The sequence below is a fragment of the Lichenostomus cassidix genome, chromosome 3 (genome assembly GCF_008360975.1).
Source record: "Lichenostomus cassidix isolate B80296 chromosome 3, HeHo_3.0, whole genome shotgun sequence".
Lineage (NCBI taxonomy): Eukaryota > Metazoa > Chordata > Aves > Passeriformes > Meliphagidae > Lichenostomus > Lichenostomus cassidix.
This window is the reverse complement of record NC_139483.1, coordinates 19,107,364-19,130,398: the sequence shown is the minus strand read 5'-3', so window position 1 is coordinate 19,130,398 and position 23,035 is coordinate 19,107,364. Positions and strand designations below refer to the sequence as shown.

Here is a 23,035-nt window from a genome sequence, read left to right as displayed (position 1 = left end):
TTAGCCTTTTGTCTTTCAGTTTGAGTTTTGATCCTTTAACCCAGAAATATCCAGTTCTGCATTTATAACAGTGAGGTGAAGACTGTCAGAAAGAGTTTCAAAGGGACCATAATCCTGCATTAATGAGCACATGGCTATATGGGAGCCAAGTTGCTCTTGTTGAGAAATTTTGAAGCCAAACAGAAAAACATAGCTAAGATCCTTATTCACATGCAAAGGATTTTGCTTAATCCCAGATCTCTGAAGGCATACTCATTCTTTGCTCTTTCTCTATTCCTTTTTAACCCAATAAGCTTGTGTATGAGAAAGTAGTGTTGCAAAGAATATGAAATTTCCTATCACCTAGTGCAAAGCAGCATGTTTAGAACCTTTCTTGTTCCCAGAACTATTATTTGTTCATATTATAACATATATAATATCTAGAGGTTCAAACCCCTTACATTCATTCATTCATAAAAACAAAGAAAGAAAAAAAAAACGACCACCAAAAAACCAAACAAACAAACCCCCAAATAAATAATAACACACAGGTAAAAGAAAATAACAACTTTTGAAATTAGTTTTGAATCTTATTTGGGAAGGGAGGAAAATACATGCTGATGCACAGAGGGGAAATAGGAGAATATATTAACACTGGAAGTTAATATCCTCTTAATAACTAACACATATCTTGAAGACTTACTGAAAGCTTTTCTGTGATTCTGATTATTTTGTTAAATCTCACAGAAAAAGACAATCATAACTGTACTCCAAGGTGCCATCAGTTGAGGGCAAATGTTAGTTTTTACTTTGAAGAGTAGTGTTTTGGGGTTTGTGATTGCAAAATGGTGCTAAAGCAAGAAAATATTCAGCCCTGCTTTCGTTGATCTCCTTTTAGATGGCTCCAGTAAAAGTCTGAAGGTGGAAAAATTACAGTAACTTCTGTCAGTTGTCACAGTGGTATAGTGTTGGACTGCACTGGAACTGGTAGGAGTAGAGAGAATTTTGCCTGTTACTGAAGAGCACTCCCAAGACTTGATGATAAAGATTCTGTAGTTACTGAATGCAAAGGTTATTGATAATGCGAGCAATGTTCAGCTTTTTTTTCTTTGCCTTCCTGAATCAAACACAAAAACATGACACTCTTTCCCCTCCCTTTTAAAAAAAGTGCTTATTTAGAAAGGGATAAGCTAAGGAAGAAACCCACCATACCACAGCCGCATGGATTTCACTCCATTTAACAAGTTATCCCTTGGTTCTAGAAAGAGAAAGGTTGATGTAGAAGGAAAAAAAGTTCCCGATGGATACAGTGAAGAATATAAGTTCTTGAAAAGTCTCATTACTGGGGACCCACAGGAAAAGGAGAGCTCTTAGTACATTGCAACATTTTTCTCTTCTGTGCATTTAGTGAAGGGGAGTAGCTTCCCATTTGGAGATGCTTCTGGATAGTAAAACCTCTAATTTCCTGCTTTTAAAATGCAGATTCTGCCTTTCAGCTGTTATGTCTTTTAAGATTTCAAAACTATAAAGGTTAAAGAGATGGATGTTGGAACAAATGAAGGTACTGCAGACTAGAAGATAGAAACTGGGGGATTAACTTAGAAAATATTGAGAAAAAAGGAGACAAAATGCAAAGAAGGAAGTAAAGAATATTTTGTAGGAAAATTAATAAGGTCAGGGGTGGAAGAATTTAAAAATAAAGGAATTAGACACTGAGAATAGAGGAAAAGATGGTTATTCTGTTTTTCCAATGTAGAGATCTAGAGTACACTGACCTCTTATGGCAAAGAAAATCAGGAGCAAGAGCAGCCCTCAGCATGACTGAATAAAGTTACATCTTCCACCTATACATGTCATTGCATAAGGATAAATATAACTTATCAAATTGCAGTCCTGCTGGCTTTTTACCTAATTACAGAATCACAGAATTATAGAATCATTTAGTCTGTAAAAGGCCTCCAAAGTCATTGAGCCCAGCCTTTGACTGATCACCATCTTGTCACCTAGACCATGGCACTAAGCACCGTGTTCATTTGTTTCTTGAGATCCTTTGGGGATGGTGACTCCACTGCCATTCTTAATGCTTGCTTTCCCATGCCACAAAACAGATAGCTGGTAAACAGGGAATGATTTCAGACACATCATGATTAGAATTTTTGAGTATCAGAAAAGGTTTAAATGCTTTTGTTGAAATCAATTTTTTTCCAACTGATGCTTTTCAAAATGCACCAAAATATTAATCCTTTCTGGTGGAGGATGCTAATTTCTATTCATAATACAACTTTTTAACTAGCTACAGATAAAGAGGCTTCCTTTTCCAGATTAAGTTTTCTCTGTTATGCAGGAAAATAGTATTTTGTGAGAAGATTAATATGAAACAAATAGACATGACTCATTTTACACTGGAGATGAAAAAACTGCAATTTGTAATTGAAGTTTCCAGAAAGTCTGATTAATTGAGTTACTTGGAAGGCTTTTATTCAGTTTACAATACGTGCAGAGCACAAAGGGGAAAGTGTAGCAGGAGATGTTGGTGAGGTGGTGACTCAGTAGGGAGTGTGTGTTGTACCTGAGAAAAGACACTACTTCTGTTGTCTGCTTCTTTTACTGTTCTTATATAGAGCAATGCCACTATTGTAAGTGCCACTATTGTAAGTAGAAGACACTTATTTTCATTGTCACACCCCAATAGAAACAGTGTTTAAAAATTTTTTTAATGCTGGCATTTAATAGTACATTCGTATTGCCATTTAGCTACATGTTACATCCTACCCTAATTTTCTTCATTGAAACTTATTGGTGCTACTACTTGGTATCACTTTTAAGGAAATATATACTTGGAATATACTACATTTATTTGATATGCATGCAAACTTTTGATTTGAAATATACTAAGCAAATATTTATTTCCTCCAGATCCAGAAAACATGGCGAGGCTATTATGTTCGGAAATATATCCATAGTTTTTATGCACTGAAGAAATACCTGAACGCCCTTTCTGTGCAAAACGCGTTTGTCAGGTAAAGATAAAAGCTCCGTGTGGTAGAGCATTCATTTCCTCTTCTTTCATTTGTAAAAAGTTTGTGGCACTAATTAAACTATTTCTTTGAGTGTATGTTCCCCTCCATTATCAAATATATCTATCTATCAATCATCATTCTCTTTATCCTACGCCTATTCATGTTGCATCACATTCTGTTCTCATTTACACTGTTATGAATTCAGAATAATTTCTTTGAATTAATTAGGTGTACTGTGGGTTTGTACCAGTTTAATAAAAATGGATTTGGCTCTTCCCCTGTGCTCAGAACTCATAGATTATTATGCCCTAAATAGGGTTTGTTGAACTAGATTTTTTTTCCCAGTATACACAAGCTAACCAAAAATTTCTTTTCATAATTGTTTTGAATATGGATTATTGACAATGAATGCAAGGGCAGATTTGGATTTAAGTTACTTGCATGAGCCGTACTATGAATATTAATCGGGAAAGATACTGGCATGGATACAGTGAAGCAGATTCTTTTCATAGTTAAAGAAGAGAACCAATAGCCTGTCACATTTCTGGCTGGAACTGTTGTTGCTGTATGTTCTTACTCTATTTCTCCTATTCATGCATTGTCTTTCCCTATTTCTCTAAAACAGAGGTAGTTATGTCCCTCTAGTGGATTTGATATCCTGATCCATGACCATTAGTCAGATAACAGTGGAAACAAGCAAAATTCTGGGAGACCATGATCATTACTCTCTCACTGGAAATGAAAGCTGTTGGACAAAATTCATGCAGTGTTTGCAGTTCAGAATGTCTGAGACAAATCTGTGCTTTCTCAAGCATAGAAATGTAAGGGAGTCTAGTAAACTGATATTTCTGGAAATCTTGTCTAAATCACATGGCAAAGACTGTTACATAAAGCAACATATGCAAGTTATATATGAAAAACCCAGGATTCTCTACCTTTGTGTGCTGGTTATTAATGATATTCTTCCAAAGTACAGCTGATGCTACATCCTCTTTGTCATAACATTTTTTCTTGTGCATTACATTGTTGCCTATAATGAATCATACTGATAGTCACCTACCTCTGATCTCTCATTATTGTTCATTTAAGTGGATTCAGTGCAGAAAGAAAAGAAGTCCCAACTCAGCAAAACCAGACTTAAAAATTGTGTAATATCTTCAACTGTGTCTTGATCTGAAATCCTGGAAATATGCTCTCTTCTTGAAAAGGTAGAATCCCAGGAAGACTAGACCAAATCTTGGAAAACAAGTGAAGCCTTAACTTCTCTGGTTTAAAATCCATATAACTGGATGAACTGCAGAGGCATAACCTGCTTCTCTGTTTGTAATTGTTATATCACTCTTCTCCATTCCCTGCCTAAACCTGGAACATGGCTCAGGACTTGTTAGTTAGATTGACCTTTGATGTGTGTCAGCAAAACAAGACAGCAAGTGGTATTCCTGCTACACCTATGAACATGGATTGGTTGGAGAATTTTGTTTCCCCACACCCACAATAGGTCTCTGCTGGGTATACCTAACTTTGGAAGACTACAAAAATATTTGGTTTGCAGTACTTTGACATGTTGTTCAAATTCTCTAGTATTTATTTTAGGTCATTAAAAACCATAAAACCTATGCACTGTGTAGGTATTTTAACCAAGAAATACTTCTGTGGTTTTAAACAGGTATGATGAGCAGTCCGACTTCAGGTACATCAAAATGTATCAAAGTTGGTCTGTGTGAGCTCTTACCTGGCAATGGATATATTGATATTTTGCTAATTTGAGTTCTATCTTCCAGAGTCCACAGAAATACTTATCTTTCAGGTGAAAAAAAAAAATCCATCTTTTCAGTTTAAAAAAGTTTAAAATGAAATTTTGAGCTAATTTGGGCGAATTCATCTTATTGTTTCAGTTTTTAAAATGCATCAGTTCCCAAGTGGAATCAAGAATCACTGCAGTAATCCCTTTACTGGGGTACATTTGAAAACTAATATGTATATCACCTTCAACATTCTTCTTATGAAATCTAACAGATGTTTAGTGAAGATTAGGTGTAGGCCCTAAGCCAAACAGATTTTTCCTGTCATTGGACTAAGTTGCTGCCAACTACTTCGGCCCCAAGGTGGCCCACTGTGTTTCTTATGTGGAATATTGAGCCAGGTGGAGGAAAGATTCTCCTCTTATTTTCATCAGCCATCACGTCAGCTCTGGACAAGCATAACCTTGTTGCTCATAAACATTTGTGCATAAAAAGATTATTGCAACTCTGCACTGTAAAAAACACAAGGAATTTTCAGAAATAGAAGGAGTGCATTTATGAAATGGCTGGGTTTTTTTCCAATATCAGCATTATGGAAATTTACATGTTGGTGGACAGAGATAGTGATACACTTCTTCACTCAGATTGGAGTGCTTTTGAGTGTTTCACGTCTCTAGAACAACGTAAGACAACACAACATAGTACATGAAATAATGCATGTGAGTACATGAAACTGTCCCCTGCCTCATCCATGAAAAAAGCAAAAGATATTAATTTCAAAAGAATTTTTAAGCTGTATTCTTTCTAGAATTGTGAGGGAACGCTAAACTGAGCTACACTGTATGGTTCTCAGTCTTATCTATTCTACATCTAACATTGACAGAATTTTTATTTGTCAACACTCATCTAAAATCACATTGCAAGTCGTTCTATCTCTTTGACATCAGAACCAGAGTTTGTGCTTAATTTTCTTCTCTTTCATTAAGGAGGAGCCTGTATCAAGCCATCCCTCTCTCATTTCTAAGAGAAGCTTCAGAGGAAGTTGTCATAAAACTTTGGGCATTCTGTTAAGTTTCTTATAAGAGTATCTTATAAGACTTATTGACCAAAGTTTGTTTTCTTCTCATTCTTCTTTCACATTTTTTTTATTTTAATAAAGGACACTTGTTGTTCTAAGTGGTTTTCTCAACCAGTAGCCATATCTTTACCATTCAGCTTTAATACAAGCCGTCCTTATTTAATAGCTGCCCTCATTTAGTAGCCAGACCTTTATCATTTGTCTTTACTGTGAAAACCCCAGGAGAAAGTAAACTTAATAGAAGCTGCCCCAGTTTAAAGCCATAGAGGGATGTAATTAAGTTTAACAGAAATTGATTTAACAGAAGTTGACCTAAAATATAATTAAATAATAATAGTCATATTATGTGTGAGTTTCCACTCACTTAACAGGCTGGTTATGGCACTGTTCGACTTAACAGACTAAAGGCACTGTCTTTGTACAAACTGAAGATAACTTGGCTTTAGCTCCCAGACTGGCTAAATTCATCCAGCCTTCCTCTTCCTACTGCTACAGAACCTCTAGGTCTGATGGCTGCTGGTGTCCCCAGCAGAGTCCCTGGAAGTTAGGTTCAGAAGTGCTTGAAAGAATCCCTTGAGAGATGGAAAAGAACAAATTTGAACCCTAAACTCTGTCAACATAAGGACCTACTCAGATTTTTCTTAATATTTGGACTGTTTAGCCTGTGTAGTGATGAAATGGGTTCATTAGTTGTGAGTTCTTTTCTTTCTAAAATGTATAGGAAATTCTTAATGAACCAAGCAAGAAACTTTTTCTTAAATATTTATTTTACTAAATTTAGTTATTTAGATTTTAGTAATAAGTTCTCATCTATAGCATCCATTTTTATTTAAGTGCCAATATCTACTGTATTCTATCTGAATATGGATTCACTGGGTGGTTTAATTTATAAATATATGCATGAAAGTAAATTTCATTACTTATCAATGCAGTTAGTGTATTTAATCTTAAGGGAAAATAGTTTGTTTTGAAACATTCTTAAAGCTGCATTAACCATCTCTAAGAGCTGGCTAAATGGTTACAAGGGGAAATATGCCAAAAGCAATTAGCATAGGCTATAACTCCATATGATGCATTAGAATTTTGTTTTATGTGAAACAGTTTCCAGTCCATGATAAGCAAATGGACATCACTTCACATAAATTAGCATGCTGGTGCCATTATATCAGAAGAATTTATGGATGATGTCAGTTGCCCAACTGTGTGATTAACTTGCAGTTCTGTTCCTAAGGTTATCTACACAGTGGCCTTTAAACTACAGTAAAGCAACTTTGCTATATGTCAGGTTTGCAAGTAGAGATAAGATTTTGGGATGTAGTCCTCCATTTACTGATGAATGGCACCATTTAATTTTTTCCCTGGGCACAGAACTGGGTAAAGATAGCAGTATCAGAAAACTAACAAAGCAGTGGCAAAGTACTGGCATTGGGGTTCTCATGTAATTTAGGCAGGTGGTTCAGCTCTCTTGGCTACTGCGTAAACACTGACTTAAAGGTCACAAACTAAGACCTGAGTCTACCTTTAATAAGCATCATAGTCTATGTAAACATTGTCAAGTTTATAAATCAGGAATTTCACACACTGAGAGGATCACACCAAATTTTTCTTTCCATTGTTGGCATTAGTAGTGAGTGGCCCTGGAGAGTGTGACTTGGATCCAAGTTTGACTAGCTGTTCTATCAGCAGGTTTAATTTCACAGCCATCACTAAAACTTCTAGGTCTTCAAGGCATGCCAGGGAAATAGATAATACAAAGTGATAAAAATCACTTCCTTGGCAATATGTATATTCACAAATCATTTCTGCAGCTTGATTTTTTTATAATCTTAAAAAAGAGGGAAATATAGTACTTACATGTTGCTGGTGATCTAACTTATTTTTTAGCTATTCTGTAAATATGCGTAGAATGCAGTATGGAAAAAAGTGAGATTATCTATCTTACTCTTGATTACTAGACCTTTACTGAAGTCTATTTTCTTTTAACATGGTAAGTACTTAGCTTCTTAAAACTTTTGAGGTATAGCTATTTTCCATGGAGTGGGCTTGAAATAAATCATCTCCTGTCATAGTAATATGAGGAGAACTTGCTTAGCCTCCACCTGTCTGTTCCTTTCTGATACAGATAAGTCCAGGTGCTGGCCATTTTCTCCAGTGTCAAAGTATTTTGGAGAATGTATATATTGTCTTATAATTCAATTAAAATGTTCCTCATCATTGACTGCAGAAGCAATTGATTCTGTAGTCTATTTTCAATTAGTGCCAAAGCCTTTCAGACAGCTCCTTGGAATTCTTACAACAACAAAACCCTCGTTTTTGTAATGTTGTCTTTTACTTGATGTTTAATTAACTACTTTATCTTCAACTCATCTTTTTTTACTTGTCTTCAAAGATATGTAGAGGAAATACACGATCCTTTTTAACTTACTTACCTGTAATTTGAATTTTCTGAATCTAAGCTTATCCTGTCAGCTTTCTCTGTGAGCTACAGAAATAGAGACATGGGCCAAGTATGCTCTCTTTTATTTAAATACTAATTTTGGGATATCAATTCCTTTTCCAGAGGATTTTAGGCACAACTGCTAGATTTTGTAGGAATCTTAAAACTGAAATCCACTGAGGATTCCAGAGTACATCCACAGCCACAAACCTGATGCTGTTAGGATAGGTAAGGTCTAAAAAATGAGCTTTTGGGGTCGATCATGAAACTGAAATGAAGCGTCTAAAGTTATAGAGCAATCAATGGCCTCTTTTAACTCCACAGAAAGCACATGTGAGGTTAAGTGAGATCAAGGTAGGAACCATTATGTTTACATTGTAAACTGAATTTCCTACACAGATTCAGCTACACATGCCTCATGAGGCTTTTTCTGTCCACGTCTCTCTTAAGCAAGGTGTGGAAGCAATCTTACCATGTTTTTAGCTAGTTCTGTGTAAATAGTTGAAGTTTTGTGGATAAACATGAATACTGTAAGTAACATAAGTAGATGCTTAGACTGAATTCTTCAACAATATGAAAGCAAATTTTCTCATGTATTTTTATAGAGCTCTAAACACACTTTTAGGAACAACAGGTTAAACGCTATGCTTTATTTCACTTGTATCCAAAGCAAAATTTTTTATAATTTTTAAAATTTTTTAGATTTTTTATCTAAATGCGTAGAAAGAAATCTGAGATCCTTGTATACAATCATTGGACCATCTACATTGGACCAAGTCTCTGGTGTAGATGATGAGTTTTGATGAAGGTAGAATAAAACAGGTGTGGCAACACAGTATTGTAGAATAACAATAGTTCTTTACCTGTGAGCTTTGAAGGCACTGTAGTGGCTGGATAGATTTTTTATTTTGTAATAGGTCTGTTAGAATTGCTGACAGCTCATAAAACATTTTTTGTGGACAAAGACTGGCTAATCTTAGTGTTTTAAACTGTCTCATATAGACAGACTTCACAGTCTTCTTTTTTGTCTGAAGTAGGATCTTCACTGTAAAATAAGTAGAAAAGGGGAAGAGGTACATTTTCATTAAGCTCTAACATATCATTGACTGTCAGGTAGGTCTTGTTATGCTGTCCATCCTCATTTAACTATCCCACAAGATCTCTTAATGAAGTTAAGCCCCAAGTTCACTCCAGTAATTCTGTGGCAAGAGTTTGTGCAATGTAACAATTCATCACTTGTCAGGAAGGCACTTTTAGTTTATACATTTAATAAGGGCATCCTCTAGCTTGGTTAATTAGAAGTGAACAGTTTGCATATTTACTAAATGCGGAGTGTCATTGCCACCACGGCCTATTGCCTACATGAATTATTTCTCTATCTGCAATAAACAGCTGGGTAATTATTACTGCCATAATCAGATAAATTCCCTCTGTAAGGCTTTTCTTACATGGCAATTCTTTGAACTCATCCAAAGCTGAACAAAATTTATGAACTCCAGCAGCTAGACCACTTTTTCATAGTGTAGTGTCCCTGTTCCCTATTTCAAGGACATGTAGACTATCATAAATATTGTGTAAATTAGGAGGATAAATATGATTACCTAAAGATTACATATTAATAAACTTGATTTTCAAAATATAATTTTCAGGTTGTAACTGATTACATTATAGCAGTTCTGGTTTATCTAATTGTAGAGACATGACAGGCCATCTATATACAGGCTATATGAGGTTATCAGGCAAGGGCTCTACCACTTGAAGACTAAAGACTCCTGAAGAAGTATATAAATATTTTTCATGTGCCATAGTCACTTCAGCTGTTTAGGTCATTAGAAGTGTGACAAATTTTATGTGCCATTTGCTCAACTGACTTAAAGCAATTCTATTGTTATTAAAATAAGGTGATGGTTCTTTTTGTTGTACAATTTTCAGCTTAATAATGAAGCATAAAATTTAAATGCATTCATTTATGTGTTACATAAGAAAATTAGATATATCTTTTATTTGTAGAAGCAATTTTTATACAATCGTGTAACTAAATTTGCTCTACACTACCCAAGTATTCCAGCTCATATGTGAGCATATCAGCAGGTACATCAGTGAGTACTTAATTTACACATATGAATTTTCCAGAACATGCTATAATGTAAGGTATTTTTGAGATGTATAAAGAAAAAAAATAATCAAAAGACATGAATGTAGTTTTTCATAGCTGGCACACAACAGTCTATTTGATCTAACATCACTATTTTGTTTTAATCATAATGTAAGATACTCTGTCTGAATGCCACTAGGAAGTTGCCAGTTACTGTTCCCATACTTCATAACTCCTTATCAAATAAGAGGCATTCCTCACAATTCAGCAAAATGCTCAGAGATAGCAGAATGTTAAGGAAGGCCAAACAAAATAGTATTCTTTGGCACTGCTCTACCCAGTGAAAGGCATTTGAGATTAGGCTCCCTTTATCATTTCCCATTGATGTCAGAGAAATACAAATGACAGTGGTGAAGACCTTTAAAATGAGCCACATCACAGTTGTTTTTGTTATTAGAAGGGTGGTGACTTTGCATTGCATTTTCCCAAGTCTGTGTTTTAATTTTTGTCTGAGGACATGAAGGCTTATTTACCTTTCTTTGGAATTTTAGATATTTTTACAGTGGAAAATTAAAGTCCTTTGCTTAAATTGGTATATCCTATAATGTCACATGAGGTATAATAAAATAGCTTGGGATGAAAAGCAGTACACAATGTCTCATGAGCACATTTTTGTTTTGTTTTAAAGGAAAAATGTCCAAAATGGAAAAAAAATGGATCAAAAAATTGTGTTAGTTAATTGTTTTTGATTATTGAAATCATTATAAATAGACTTTTCTGTTATCTAAGGAGAGTTAAATCTCTGAAGTACTCACTCAGAGTAGAAAACAGGAAAACTATTGGTCTTCGGTTTCTGCAGTCTAGAACAGTAGTGAGTAATTACAAAAAAGTGGCGTTTTCTTCTAGTAATAATGAAAAAAATGTTCTAGTCTGACTTCAGATCTATCATCAATATGATGTCTATCAATAACAAATTTATAGCAATATCTATAAAAAGCCCATTAAGCTTTCACTGAACAATCTAGTCTCAATTTAATACCATCAAAAGATAGTAAATACTCTTTTTTTATTCTAATCCAGGAGTTAATTACCTTTGGTGTTCAAAGTATGTCCCATATTTCCCCTCTGAAACAGTTTCATTTTATCTTTGAACCGTTGCTTCGTGTTATATTCAGCTTTACTAGACTGAAAACTCTGTGCTAGGCATAACCAGTGGACATCATCAAAACATGTCTCTGCTTAAAATAATTTTTGTGACCACTTTGGATTGATTTTCAAATGTCCTTTAAAATACCATCAGCATCTGAACTCAGCACAGTTATGATGACTAGAAAATTTAAAAAAATCTATATTTCCTTCTGTTGTATTGTCAGTTTATACATTCATTTGTATACTTTTCTATCACATGAAAGAGCTTCTTGGTATCTATGAATCCTACTTGAAATACCTCCTTTAAAAACCATAATTCTTCATATTGTGAGCATGACTGTTTTTAAACTATGAGAAACTTTTACTTATTATTATATCCCTTTCAAATTCCTCAGACTCTTCACCTTGTAGGGGTAATTGCAGGAGTCCATTATGTGGTTTATCCTTGACAGTGAAGCTAAATCCCAATGTTTTACCTTGAACTTCACAGTTCCTGCTACCTGCAAACCAAATCAAGCAACAAAGTGTTTTAAGAAAGCAACATTTTCCACCTCTCTTCTCCAAGTAGGCTGTTCGTTTCTTGTCCAATTAACTAACTGATTTCTAAATGTTTACAGCCTCATCTAACAAACTGATTTGTCTTCCACCTTGCATGACACCCAAAATAGTGCAGCAATCATTTGCCTGCTTGTAGTTGGTGGTGAGAGGCCTCACAACCACCTATACCATTGTGCTTGGACCCTCGGGAAAGGATTTAGTACTCTGACCAGAAGATTATGTGCTTAGATATAGACAATAGAATATATTTGCTGGATGAACTCTTTAGGCATGTATAATTGGATGTCTAAATCTATAATTAAGTGTAGTCTCTTTTATTATGTAGAACCAAAATTTCAGAGAACAGGTTTTAATTCTGAGTGTAATTTCTTGCATGACATACTGAAAGTGCCTGATTTATTTTTCTGGTGTTGATTACTTCAAAGTTTTCAAGACAGTAAGAGAGATGATTTCCTAACACTTCTGAAAATTGGGATCTAGTTGATATTTTTAGTTGGGAAATGAGCCACTGCTGTGAAATCACATACTTACAAATAGCACTGCTGTATTAAAAATACGTGTCAGATCTCTCCCAAAATAATTAAAATTGCTATGTAATAAAAAAATAGTCATTTGCTATGTCTTTCATAATGTTTTGTGCTTCAATAAAAATGATGTCATAGATGTTCAAGTGGTAACACCATTCTATGAATATGAAATTAGAAAACCATGAGGTACCATGAAAATCAGTATGAAGTTGTGAGACTTGGCATTGCTGCTCTGCTGTATGTAATAGGTCATTACATAAAAGCTCTCCCTGCCTTGCTGTTGTAAAATCTGTTTAATGTGGACAGAGTGTACCATTCTGTTTACAAATGTATGCAGACTTTTATGTGAAAGGAAGTGAAAGATGTGAGTTAGTGAGTAGACCTCAGTCAAATTGTTTCATAATACTCTGAGAAGGAAAATCAACTTAGCTGATGACCTTTAGAAGCTGGAACATCATGTTTGCTTTCTAAATCACATAATGTTGAATATTGTAAATGTTGCCAAGTACCATATATTAAAGTAAAAGAAGTACAGATATGTCTACATTGTACTGCACTGCAGCAGAGAGATAACAGTTAGCTTAAATGAGTTCATTCTAGTACTGGGAACAGCTTAACTGTAGCAAAACATAGCAGTGAGCTTTCCTCTAGTTATTACTGTGCAGATGGTAGCATATATAGTCTTCTGGGAATTGCAGTGCCAAAAGATAACAGATACTTTCACATGACATTCACTAGAAAACTTCCAGTGGTATTTGGCTGTGCTTAGACATCCTCTTTTATATGTTGCAGGAAAAATTAGGAACACGACTGCTCTCTTAGCAGCTTAGCACTGACACTGTGCTAAAAATGACCACTGCTGCTAAACTGCTGTCAGAATAAATTGTGTTGGGGCTTTGTTATCCATTCTGGGCCAGATCGCCTTTGTTATCCTCAAATACTAATTTCACTGTTTAAGCTAATCATCAAATACTAATTTCACTATTTAAGCTAATCAATCAGGGAGATTCTTCATGAAGGAGTTGATAGCAAACAGACATTGAGTAAAAACATTTTTTCTGTTGTTAGGTTTTTTAGTATGGACCTGAGCAATAAATAGAGGTGAACCAGTATACTTGGATCTGGTTCCTCTGCCAACAGAAGCTTAGATGTTGAAGTACTCTTATGCCATATCCATAATGGGTGAGGTTTACAGTTTAATTAAATCAAAATAATTAAGCCTAAAAGTCATTGTTTAGATTGGACCTTTTACAAAAATTATTTTTAACTTCACAGCATTTTGTGCTGCCAATGAGGATAAAGTAAATTTGCCTTAAGGATATATACACACAAGGGACAAACAATTGGACCAATGTTTGCATATTTCAAGAAAATAGAATAATCTTAAGAGACTATATATGACAAAAATTTGGGGTTTTAGTGTATGTGAGGAAAAATTCTGTATGAGTTGTTATTGAAATCTTAATTAGAAGATTCTGCATAATGGATTAGGAAAATATTCTGGTTTTAGTTCTAAGCTGTCTCTGCAATCAGTAGCTTGCAAGGCTGTTGCACTCTCTTGAGTAACTGTGCAGCAGTGGAAATTGGAAGGATAAGAAGGATGCATCAGTCTGTTCTTCCCTATCGTCTGGTACATGCTGTGCCCTGATCTGATCTGCACAAGGTATTCATTCACTGTGTGCCCTTCACCACTATGTTCATCACATTTCCTGCGTGGTGTATTGATCACCTTGTGGACCTTGACAGTGGAACTGGTGTGGCACTTAATTCCATTGGCACTGTGCACTGTGATTAAGGGAAGATGGACACAGTATGTGCTACTATGTACAAATTATAATGGGATTTTTAGGTGTTAATACTTTCTTTCTGTAAAATTAATAATAATAATAGGAGATACAGGGTGTTTTCACATGCCTGCTCATTGGCTTTATTTCTTTTAAATTTTTTCATCTTAAGGAGTCATATTTCCTGTTCACTGCACTGCAATGACATTCAATGCAGAGCAATAATATTCCTCCAGATCTTGAAGAGAGTGTCATGACTAATTTGTTGAATGGATTGATGTAAACATTCACATTTAAAATTAGTAAGAATTTTGGACATCTATTTGTGGTAGATCTCATTGGCAGTAAGATACCTTGTATTACTGATAACTGACTGCTACTTTGAGCACCTATTTAACTACTACTTAAGGTCAAATATTTTGGTCAAGGAATTCTGTCAGGATACATGCAGAACTATACATCAAGGGAGACAGGAGAAGAGAGTTACAGAGTGCCTTGTTTTGCTTAGTAAATCTGAACAGGTTAATTAAAAAAATCAGAAAAATTTGAGGATGACCAAGCTGTCTAATGGTAACTTAAGTATGTAATAGGCATGTTCTGTTAAAACTTTGCCTTCAAAGTACAGAGTTCTCTAAACTATTTTTACATCCTAGGCTAGTCTATAGATATATTTCATTGTTTTCCCAAATTTAATCGATTAAGTCAAATGATATTATCATGGCAGGTCATATTCAATTCTCACCTACACCAATGTGATGTAAAATGAAGTGGCATGCAGTGGTATACCAAAATTATTTTCTTGCTAACTTTATTTTAACTTCCATATTCTGTATTTGAGCAGGGAGAATGATATATAGTCAGGAAGATTAAATAGATTTAGGTTACCTCCTCGTAAACTAAGGTTGCCTCCTGCCTCTGTTACAAGAATTTTAAGATTTGTGTCTGGAGTATTTAAAATCACAATAACTTAATACTTTTTTTGGATACTCTAGGCAACTATACTAATTATTGGTTTTTATTGGATGCCTTTTACTTTAGTTAATATAAAAATTTTGTAATATTATTTGGCCAAAAGACCACAGAATGCCAGCGAAAATGTGAACAGAATGCAATAGTTTGATAAAGTTAATAAATGTAGGTCAGTGTGAATTTGTAAAATGATGCAGTTCTATGCAGAATTATTAAAATCTGTATATTTCTGAAATCATCACTTGAAGACCTTTCCAAAAGTGCCAGGAACAATATTATATGTGTATTTTTAACCTTTATACAGACAGCAGGAGCACTGTCAACTGAATTTGCATCTCATAGCAGGAGCCAACACCATTGCCTACTGCATAATGAATTACCAGAATAACAATAAGTTACCTTGTCAGATGGAATTTTTTTATTTTTGAACTATATAGAGCAAATAACTTTATCATTAACAATTCAGTATCTACTTAACAGATTTGTCACACAAAATCATTTTTAATTGTGTGTTTTGAGCACATATGTTGATAATCCTATGCCTATTTTCAATTACATGAAACGTTCCCTACAATAAGGACAACATACTTTGTGTTAGCCAGCGTATTCATGTTTTTAGTAAAAAAAATGCATCCTAAACTTGCACTGGTAAACACTGATATTCTTCTGATTTGTTTAATAACTTACAAATCATGATAAGACACTACATTTATTAAAACATCCACATATTTCCTCTACAAAGGTATTCCATAAAAATCTGTGTGGGAGAAAGTCTGATTAGACTAAGCTTATATGGGAAGCCAGGTTTGCAGGAAGATGCAATAGATGCTGCTAATATACTGAGATAAGTTTTAAGATAAGGAAAAGATTATGTGCTAAAATAATTACCCAACTTTAAAGTTATAACATTTTAATAAGCAGTATTTTTCCAGCTATGAACCAAGCAACAGACAGATCATTTACAAAAATAGAAGGAGATTATCAAATAACCTAAAACATGCTTTGCATTTGCAGAACTTTTTTTCTCCTACACAATTTATTGAAGCTTTAAAAATGCAGGCCAAACAATTTGCCTTCTTCCACGTCACACTGAACTGGGAAAGGTTCATCCTGAAGCAAATTTGGTCCAGAATCCAGGGAGTGTCATGTCATAGCTAGTTTTCATAGTGTCACAGAGATGATACCCATGTACCCCAAGATAAGATTGCTCAATGAACCCATCATACTTGTGAACAAAGAGAAGGCTGGCAGGAAGTGAATGGATTTAATCCAAAAATCATTTAATTTCTACTGATTTCCAATTGACTTTAATAGAATTTGAATTTATTTTCTCTGGGAAGGCATACATGTAGAAGGTCCCAAGCATGAAACGTCTCAGTGAACACATTTCCGTGTTACCTATGTGGAACTGTTGCTCCATTTGGAAGGCTAAGTTTCTGTCTTTAGTATTACTTATCTTTCTACACATCATTCTGCTTGGTAACAGTGAAACCACTGCACAGTGCATGACATGTTAGTATGATCTGCTAATGTGTGAAGAAGCATATTCATATCTAACTGACTTAGATTCTCTGCTTTTGTTGCTCCTTTTCAAATGCTTGAAAGTATGGTAAAAGAGATGAAAGCTCCACATTGAAATAGCTTTAAAATAAATCTGTATTTATGCTAAAACATCTATGTTTCCAGCCAAGCAATGTTTGGAATTCTACATACCACTTATTTTGTACTGCCTCTCAGGAGAGAATCATCTTGGGACCTATTATCCCTGAGAGAGAATTGTCTGCAAGTTCTGTACAAGTGTACAGAACAGTATAATGCCTGATGATAGAGATATTTTAGAACAACTGACAAAATGTGTAGGCTGCAAAAGTATGTTGAAAATTATTTGTAACTGCTTAAAAATTTCAAACTTTTACATGGATTATGGTATGAGTATTGCTGAGGATATGTGATAATCAGGAATGATCATGATAATTTGGATAATAGCACTGTCTAAGAAGATCAGAAATTACATTGGACTTCAAAAAGCATTTTAGACTTCATTTAATTTCAGCAAGTAATGATTGTTGATATCATTCATTCAAAACAATCTGGTAAATTCAGGTTCATGACAATAGGAAACATTTTGCATCCTGTTATTATTTCTAGAATACAAGTCTATATTTTTGACATTATTTGTGGGTTTTTATCACCAATTCTGTTCTTAATCAAAAAGCTTCCATATTCACTGTTAGGAAGGAGTACCTCAGTATATAAGAACATGAATAGCCTGTAGCAATATGCTGATAGTTATTTCATCATTTGTAGATAGGGGTACTAAAGCTGAATAGAGGGCTCTATAATCTAAAAGGAATAGTATTAAATATGTAAACCTCTGATACTGAAGGTAAAGGGGCATAAAATAAAAGAACAAAGTTGATACTGTATGAATTGTCTAGTTATTAATTTGTTTATGATTGATGGATATAGAACAAAGAGTTTCCTAGTAAAAATGCTTATGTACCTACATATAGTGACTCTGAAATCTGTACCTTGAGGACAAAGAAAGGTCGCCAATCTCTCCAACTCCTAGTTCTTTGTCAAAAATGGACACAGTTAATGAGGTTTGTTTGGTACAGCACAAATTCTCAGACACAGATAGAGATCCTTTCAATGGAAACAAATTTGTTTGGCTTTACCAGGCTACTTAGCGATTAATAATAGCCTTGAGATGCAGGTCAGAAAGGTCATCGTCCCCGCTTGCCAACACAATCTAAAATGTGCAGCTACTCCGGCTCTGCAGGCTTTGAGGCCCCGGAATGCTGTGCATAAAGTAAAACAGGCTATTTTCCAACTTCTTTTTTCATATTAATAAGCAATTTTCAAGAGAAGGGTGGCAAAATGGGGGCCATGCCACTCTAAGTAATTCATTTATTTTGCAATTTAATCTTATGTTGGAAAAAAATTACACTGCTGCAAAAGCATAGCATGGTGATTTTTAAACGTCAGTGTGCTTCATAAGTAACCTTGTATGAAATATTGTATTAGCAGCCTTTAACAGTAAACTGCAACAAAAAATATTTTCAGAGATTGAAACATACCTATGCATCTTTTCTGATCTGTATTTCCTTTAATTCTATTTTTCTTTTACTGTTAAAATAAAATGTTTAATTACTTAATACTTTACTCATTTTAATTGACAAAATCTTGAAAGATAACATGAAACAAAAGTTCTACATTGCAACTTGTGTTTAAGAATGTGATTTCATGGTGTTCATAGTTATAAAGCAATTATTGCTCTTTCACATATTTTGATGAACTAATTTAATGATAATTAAAATATTAAGAGTAAGTCTTGAGTCACAATCTTAAAAACATTTTCAGTAGCATTATGACTTTCCCATGGGATTATTCATATCAGCAAACTTATCCATGTGCATATGTTGACACAATTTGACCCATGTCCTCACAATATCTTATTTGGTACTCATTGAAACAACAGAGACTATTAATGTAGACCTCTCTAAATAATCTGTTTTGCAGGAATATTTGAATTATCCAGTTATGTGAAAAATACTTTTTCTTTTTGTTTTATCATTGTTATGATCTAATTATTAAGGTTCTTTAGAAATACCTCTGCCCGAATTAAGGTACAAATGAGACCATATGCCAGTCAATAGTATGAGTTTTATTTGATAGAAAATATGAGAGAGAGAGAGAAGAAAAGAGAGAAAAAGAGAAGTAAGAAAAGAGGTGGGGGGGACAGAAAGAGGGAAAGAGAAAATATCACCATCCGTGGATCTCAACGATGTTGCGTTGATCCTCTCCAGCCGGTCTTCTCGGTGGTGGTGGTCCCCCCAAAAGCACAGAATGCCATGGGTTAATATACACTCAGGCCAGGGGCAATGTTCAGGCATGTCCCCCCGGGGGAGGGGGCAGCCTCTAGCTGCAGACTCTGCTTGCATCACTTGCACTCCTGTGGTGCCAGGCCTAGCACTCTGGGGGGTCTGTGATGGATTGTGACTCCTCCTCAGCTGCCTCTCACATGAAAGTTCCGTGGATGTGGCCTGTGGGGTTGGGGGTTCCACAGCTGGGCCAGTCTGTGTAAACCTGGCTTCTGTGAGCTGTGCTCTGCCCCCACCCCAAACTCAGCCAGGGATGATTCTCAGCACAGCTGGTGGCTTTGGTCTTTGTGTATGCATACCTTTCCCTCAGCCTGAGATGATTGAACAATAGGTTTCCCTTTATCTAATCTCAGCAGTTTGACTCAGTCCAAAGTCTCAGTCAGGTATCTTCAGGGAGGCTTCTTTGATTGTAGCTTCTTTATACACTTTTTGTTATAATGAGCAAAACTTTATATCAATGTTTGAGGCATGAACTATTTCAGTCTCTGACAGCCACCCCGTGACTCAAACATTGTAATAAATGTCTCTTTTTTAGCAATCTTCTTTAGCTTATGGGTTGTTTACGGAGGTGATGAAAAAAAAAGATAATGGGAGAAAAGATAGAAATAGTAGAAGCAATAACATGAGCAATTATACTAATAGGTACAATAGTTCAAAGCATAAATTTAATTGTAATCATCAATTTAATTTTCATTAGTCAGTACCTCCACCCCGCGACCCCAGGAATTAGTGTTTTTAAATGGGTGGTGGGTGTGAGGGGTATTTTTATATTGTATCTCTTAGATGTTAGCTTAATATGTTTGGAAATTGGTTATAGAATTATACAGCTGGTTTTCATTTTTTTTTTTTTTGTATAAATGTGGATGGATTTAGCAGGGATGTATGTTTCTTTCTCAACCACATTTACATATAATTGGTAGAATTTTATAGGTAATATTTCTTTTTCGCTGGATAATTCTATACATCATGAAAATTACTTTTATGATACAAAATTAACATACAAAAGATTTTATCAAAATTATTGTTAAGCAATCTTGTCTTTATATGAGGGCTATGCTCTGTTTTTTAAGATTCAGATTATAGCACTGTTGTAATTTAGCTTTGAAACAAATTAGAAATTATAGCTTTACAATCAGTGTAATTAAAAAATGAAATTGATTCCTTTTCAAATTCAGTTGTATTATCTCAACTAGTTTTTTCTCATGAATTTTTGAGGCAGAGTTAAAATACTCTCTTAGGATATATGGCAGGAGATTTAACAGTCATTGGTTTGAGAGCTGGTAGAAGGCTTTTCTGTATTTTATTTACGTCATTTCATATAACGTTTGTGTTTTGTTAAGATTTTTTAATTTACTACTTAGTAAATTTGAAAAATTTAGCCAAATTATAATAATTTTAAATTTTTCTAAGGCAGAACCGAGATGATTAGTGCATTTTGTATAAATTCTTATACCAACTCTCAGGATTAAATTGGTTGAGACAAATTATGCATCTATAACAACTTTTGCCACATTATTTTTCAGTAAAAAGACAAAATAAGTTAGATAAAAATCAAACATAAGAATATATAAAATATTTTAACTAATATTTGATTTTCTAGCAAGTTACTTGCAATGACAACACGAATAAATTACAAATGTTAACAAACTGACAATGCAAGCAATTATGGTGACATTTTAAATTTTCACTGGCTCTCATGCAGCATCATTTCATGTGTTGGTACGTTCCTATAAAAGAAAAGTGAAAATGTGGCCCACCAGGCCAATTATTAAAATGAAATAAAACTTCTTGTTGCTAACACTAAACGATAGACTTTACATGAAGAAAAGGTCATCACATTTAGGCATGATTTTGCTGTTTGCAGATTCTCTGCTCTCATACTCGTTTTCCTTATCTTCAATGCAAGAGTGTTTGACATCCCTAGAAAAGAAAAGAAACAAGCTTCTCCGGCAATACTTGCCTGAGTGGAACAAGTTAATTGCATTAATTTTTTTTTTTTTAGTTTTAGTGATTTTTTTTTTTTTTTGGACATTATTAAATTTAGTGACAAGCGATGCCATTGCTTAAAACATTTTGAAGAACTAATCACCTTTTTAGTAACCAAGCATATTTTTTGTAACCAATTGCTTCTTATTCCACTTTTTCTTGCACTAAGTCTAAGCTAGGGTAGACAGGCAAGTAACAAATTAACTAAAGAAAGACAATACAACATTATCTTTCTACTGGCTGCTTGGGATAGGAATTTTCCCCTAAACTTTTTCTACAGCCTCCCAACAGAGGAAGCTGCATGAAAAATACTTAAGCTTGTACAGGGACAACACTATCTTCACAAGGCAGCAGCTTTATAATGGGCTTCAGGGTTAGAACCAATTCTAGTTTTCCACACAAACCACAGACTGGGGGGGAGGGTGGTGGGGGGTGTTTCTTAAAAGACAAGAGTTGCAGAAGTGACTTCAGGAGTGAAACCTGTCAATTTTGGCTTTTTACAACAAAATACAAACACACACAAAAAACACAAAGTAGGGGCGTGGGTCCCCTCCAAACAGGAGTTTTTAGGCTTCGCACAACACCACGAACAGGAGCTTCACAGCTCCGCACAAAGTAGGGGCATGGGTCCCCTCCAAACAGGAGTTTTTAGGCTCCGCACAACACCACGAACAGGAGCTTCGCTAGCTCCGCACAAAACACCAAGGAGAGGCTTTTACTACAAACTACAGATAGGAAGGCTTCCCCACGAGACACAAGCAGCAGAATTGGCTTCAGGACTGAAAACCTGCCAATTCTGGACTCGCACAGCAAAAGACACTAAAGGGAACTAGAACCCCCATATCAGTTTACTATAACTTCTGGCCCCCAGAGATGACACTTCAATTTCCACAATGTACTCAGAGAAAATTGCAGTTAAATTTCTAAGTATTTAAACAAACTAGGATATGCACAACCCGTCAAAGAAAGTTGGTGTAAGAGAATTGTTATGGATGGAGTCATAACAACTCTTACCACCCTTTAAAAAAAAAGGTAGTGTTTATATTTGTTAGTATATAGTATACTAACATAGTATAGTATAATTAATTATGATAAAGTATAATTATTATAATAATTAATAATTAAATAGTATAAAAGGAAGAACGTGAAATTATTTGATGAGAGAAGACAATAGTATTGTGAAAGGCACTTCGGGTTAGAGAATGTTATCCTGCCGACTACGCCAATAAAATGTTATGATCTAATTATTAAGGTTCTTTAGAAATACCTCTGCCCGAATTAAGGTACAAACGAGACCATATGCCAGTCAATAGTATGAGTTTTATTTGATAGAAAATATGAGAGAGAGAGGGAAGAAAAGAGAAAAAAAGAGAAGTAAGAAAAGAGGTGGGGGGGACAGAAAGAGGGAAAGAGTAAATATCACCATCCGTGGATCCCAACGATGTTGCGTTGATCCTCTCCAGCCGGTCTCCTTGGTGGTGATGGTCCCCCCGAAAAGCACAGAATGCCATGGGTTAATATACACTCAGGCCAGGGGCAATGTCCAGGCATGCCCCCCCGGGGGAGGGGGCAGCCTCTAGCCGCAGACTCTGCTTGCATCACGTGTACTCCTGTGGTGCCAGGCCTAGCACTCTGGGGGGTCTGTGATGGATTGTGACTCCCCCTCAGCTGCCTCTCACGTGAAAGTCCCGTGGATGTAGCCAGTGAGGCTGGGGGTTCCACAGCTGGGCCAGTCTGTGTAAACCTGGCTTCTGTGAGCTGTGCTCTGCCCCCACCCCAAACTCAGCCAGGGATGATTCTCAGCACAGCTGGTGGCTTTGGCCTTTG

At 35.2% G+C, this 23,035-nt stretch overlaps 2 protein-coding genes across 3 annotated transcripts in view; one reads left to right on the top strand and one right to left on the bottom strand.

The window, feature by feature from the left end:
• The window catches only part of GPATCH2 (G-patch domain containing 2), a 137,354-nt gene extending 133,266 nt beyond the window's left edge, over positions 1-4,088 (bottom strand). Inside the window, exon 1 of the mRNA XM_085054786.1 lies at positions 4,060-4,088. Within this exon, the coding sequence (XP_084910912.1) occupies positions 4,060-4,073 (14 nt within the window). The 5' untranslated portion in view covers positions 4,074-4,088. The remainder of the gene's footprint in view (positions 1-4,059) is intronic.
• The window catches only part of SPATA17 (spermatogenesis associated 17), an 89,165-nt gene that overhangs the window by 14,629 nt on the left and 51,501 nt on the right, over positions 1-23,035 (top strand). For both annotated transcript variants that reach the window (XM_085054788.1, XM_085054787.1), the window contains one exon: positions 2,896-2,999. In XM_085054788.1, coding sequence (XP_084910914.1) covers positions 2,896-2,999 — 104 coding nt within the window. The remainder of the gene's footprint in view (positions 1-2,895; positions 3,000-23,035) is intronic.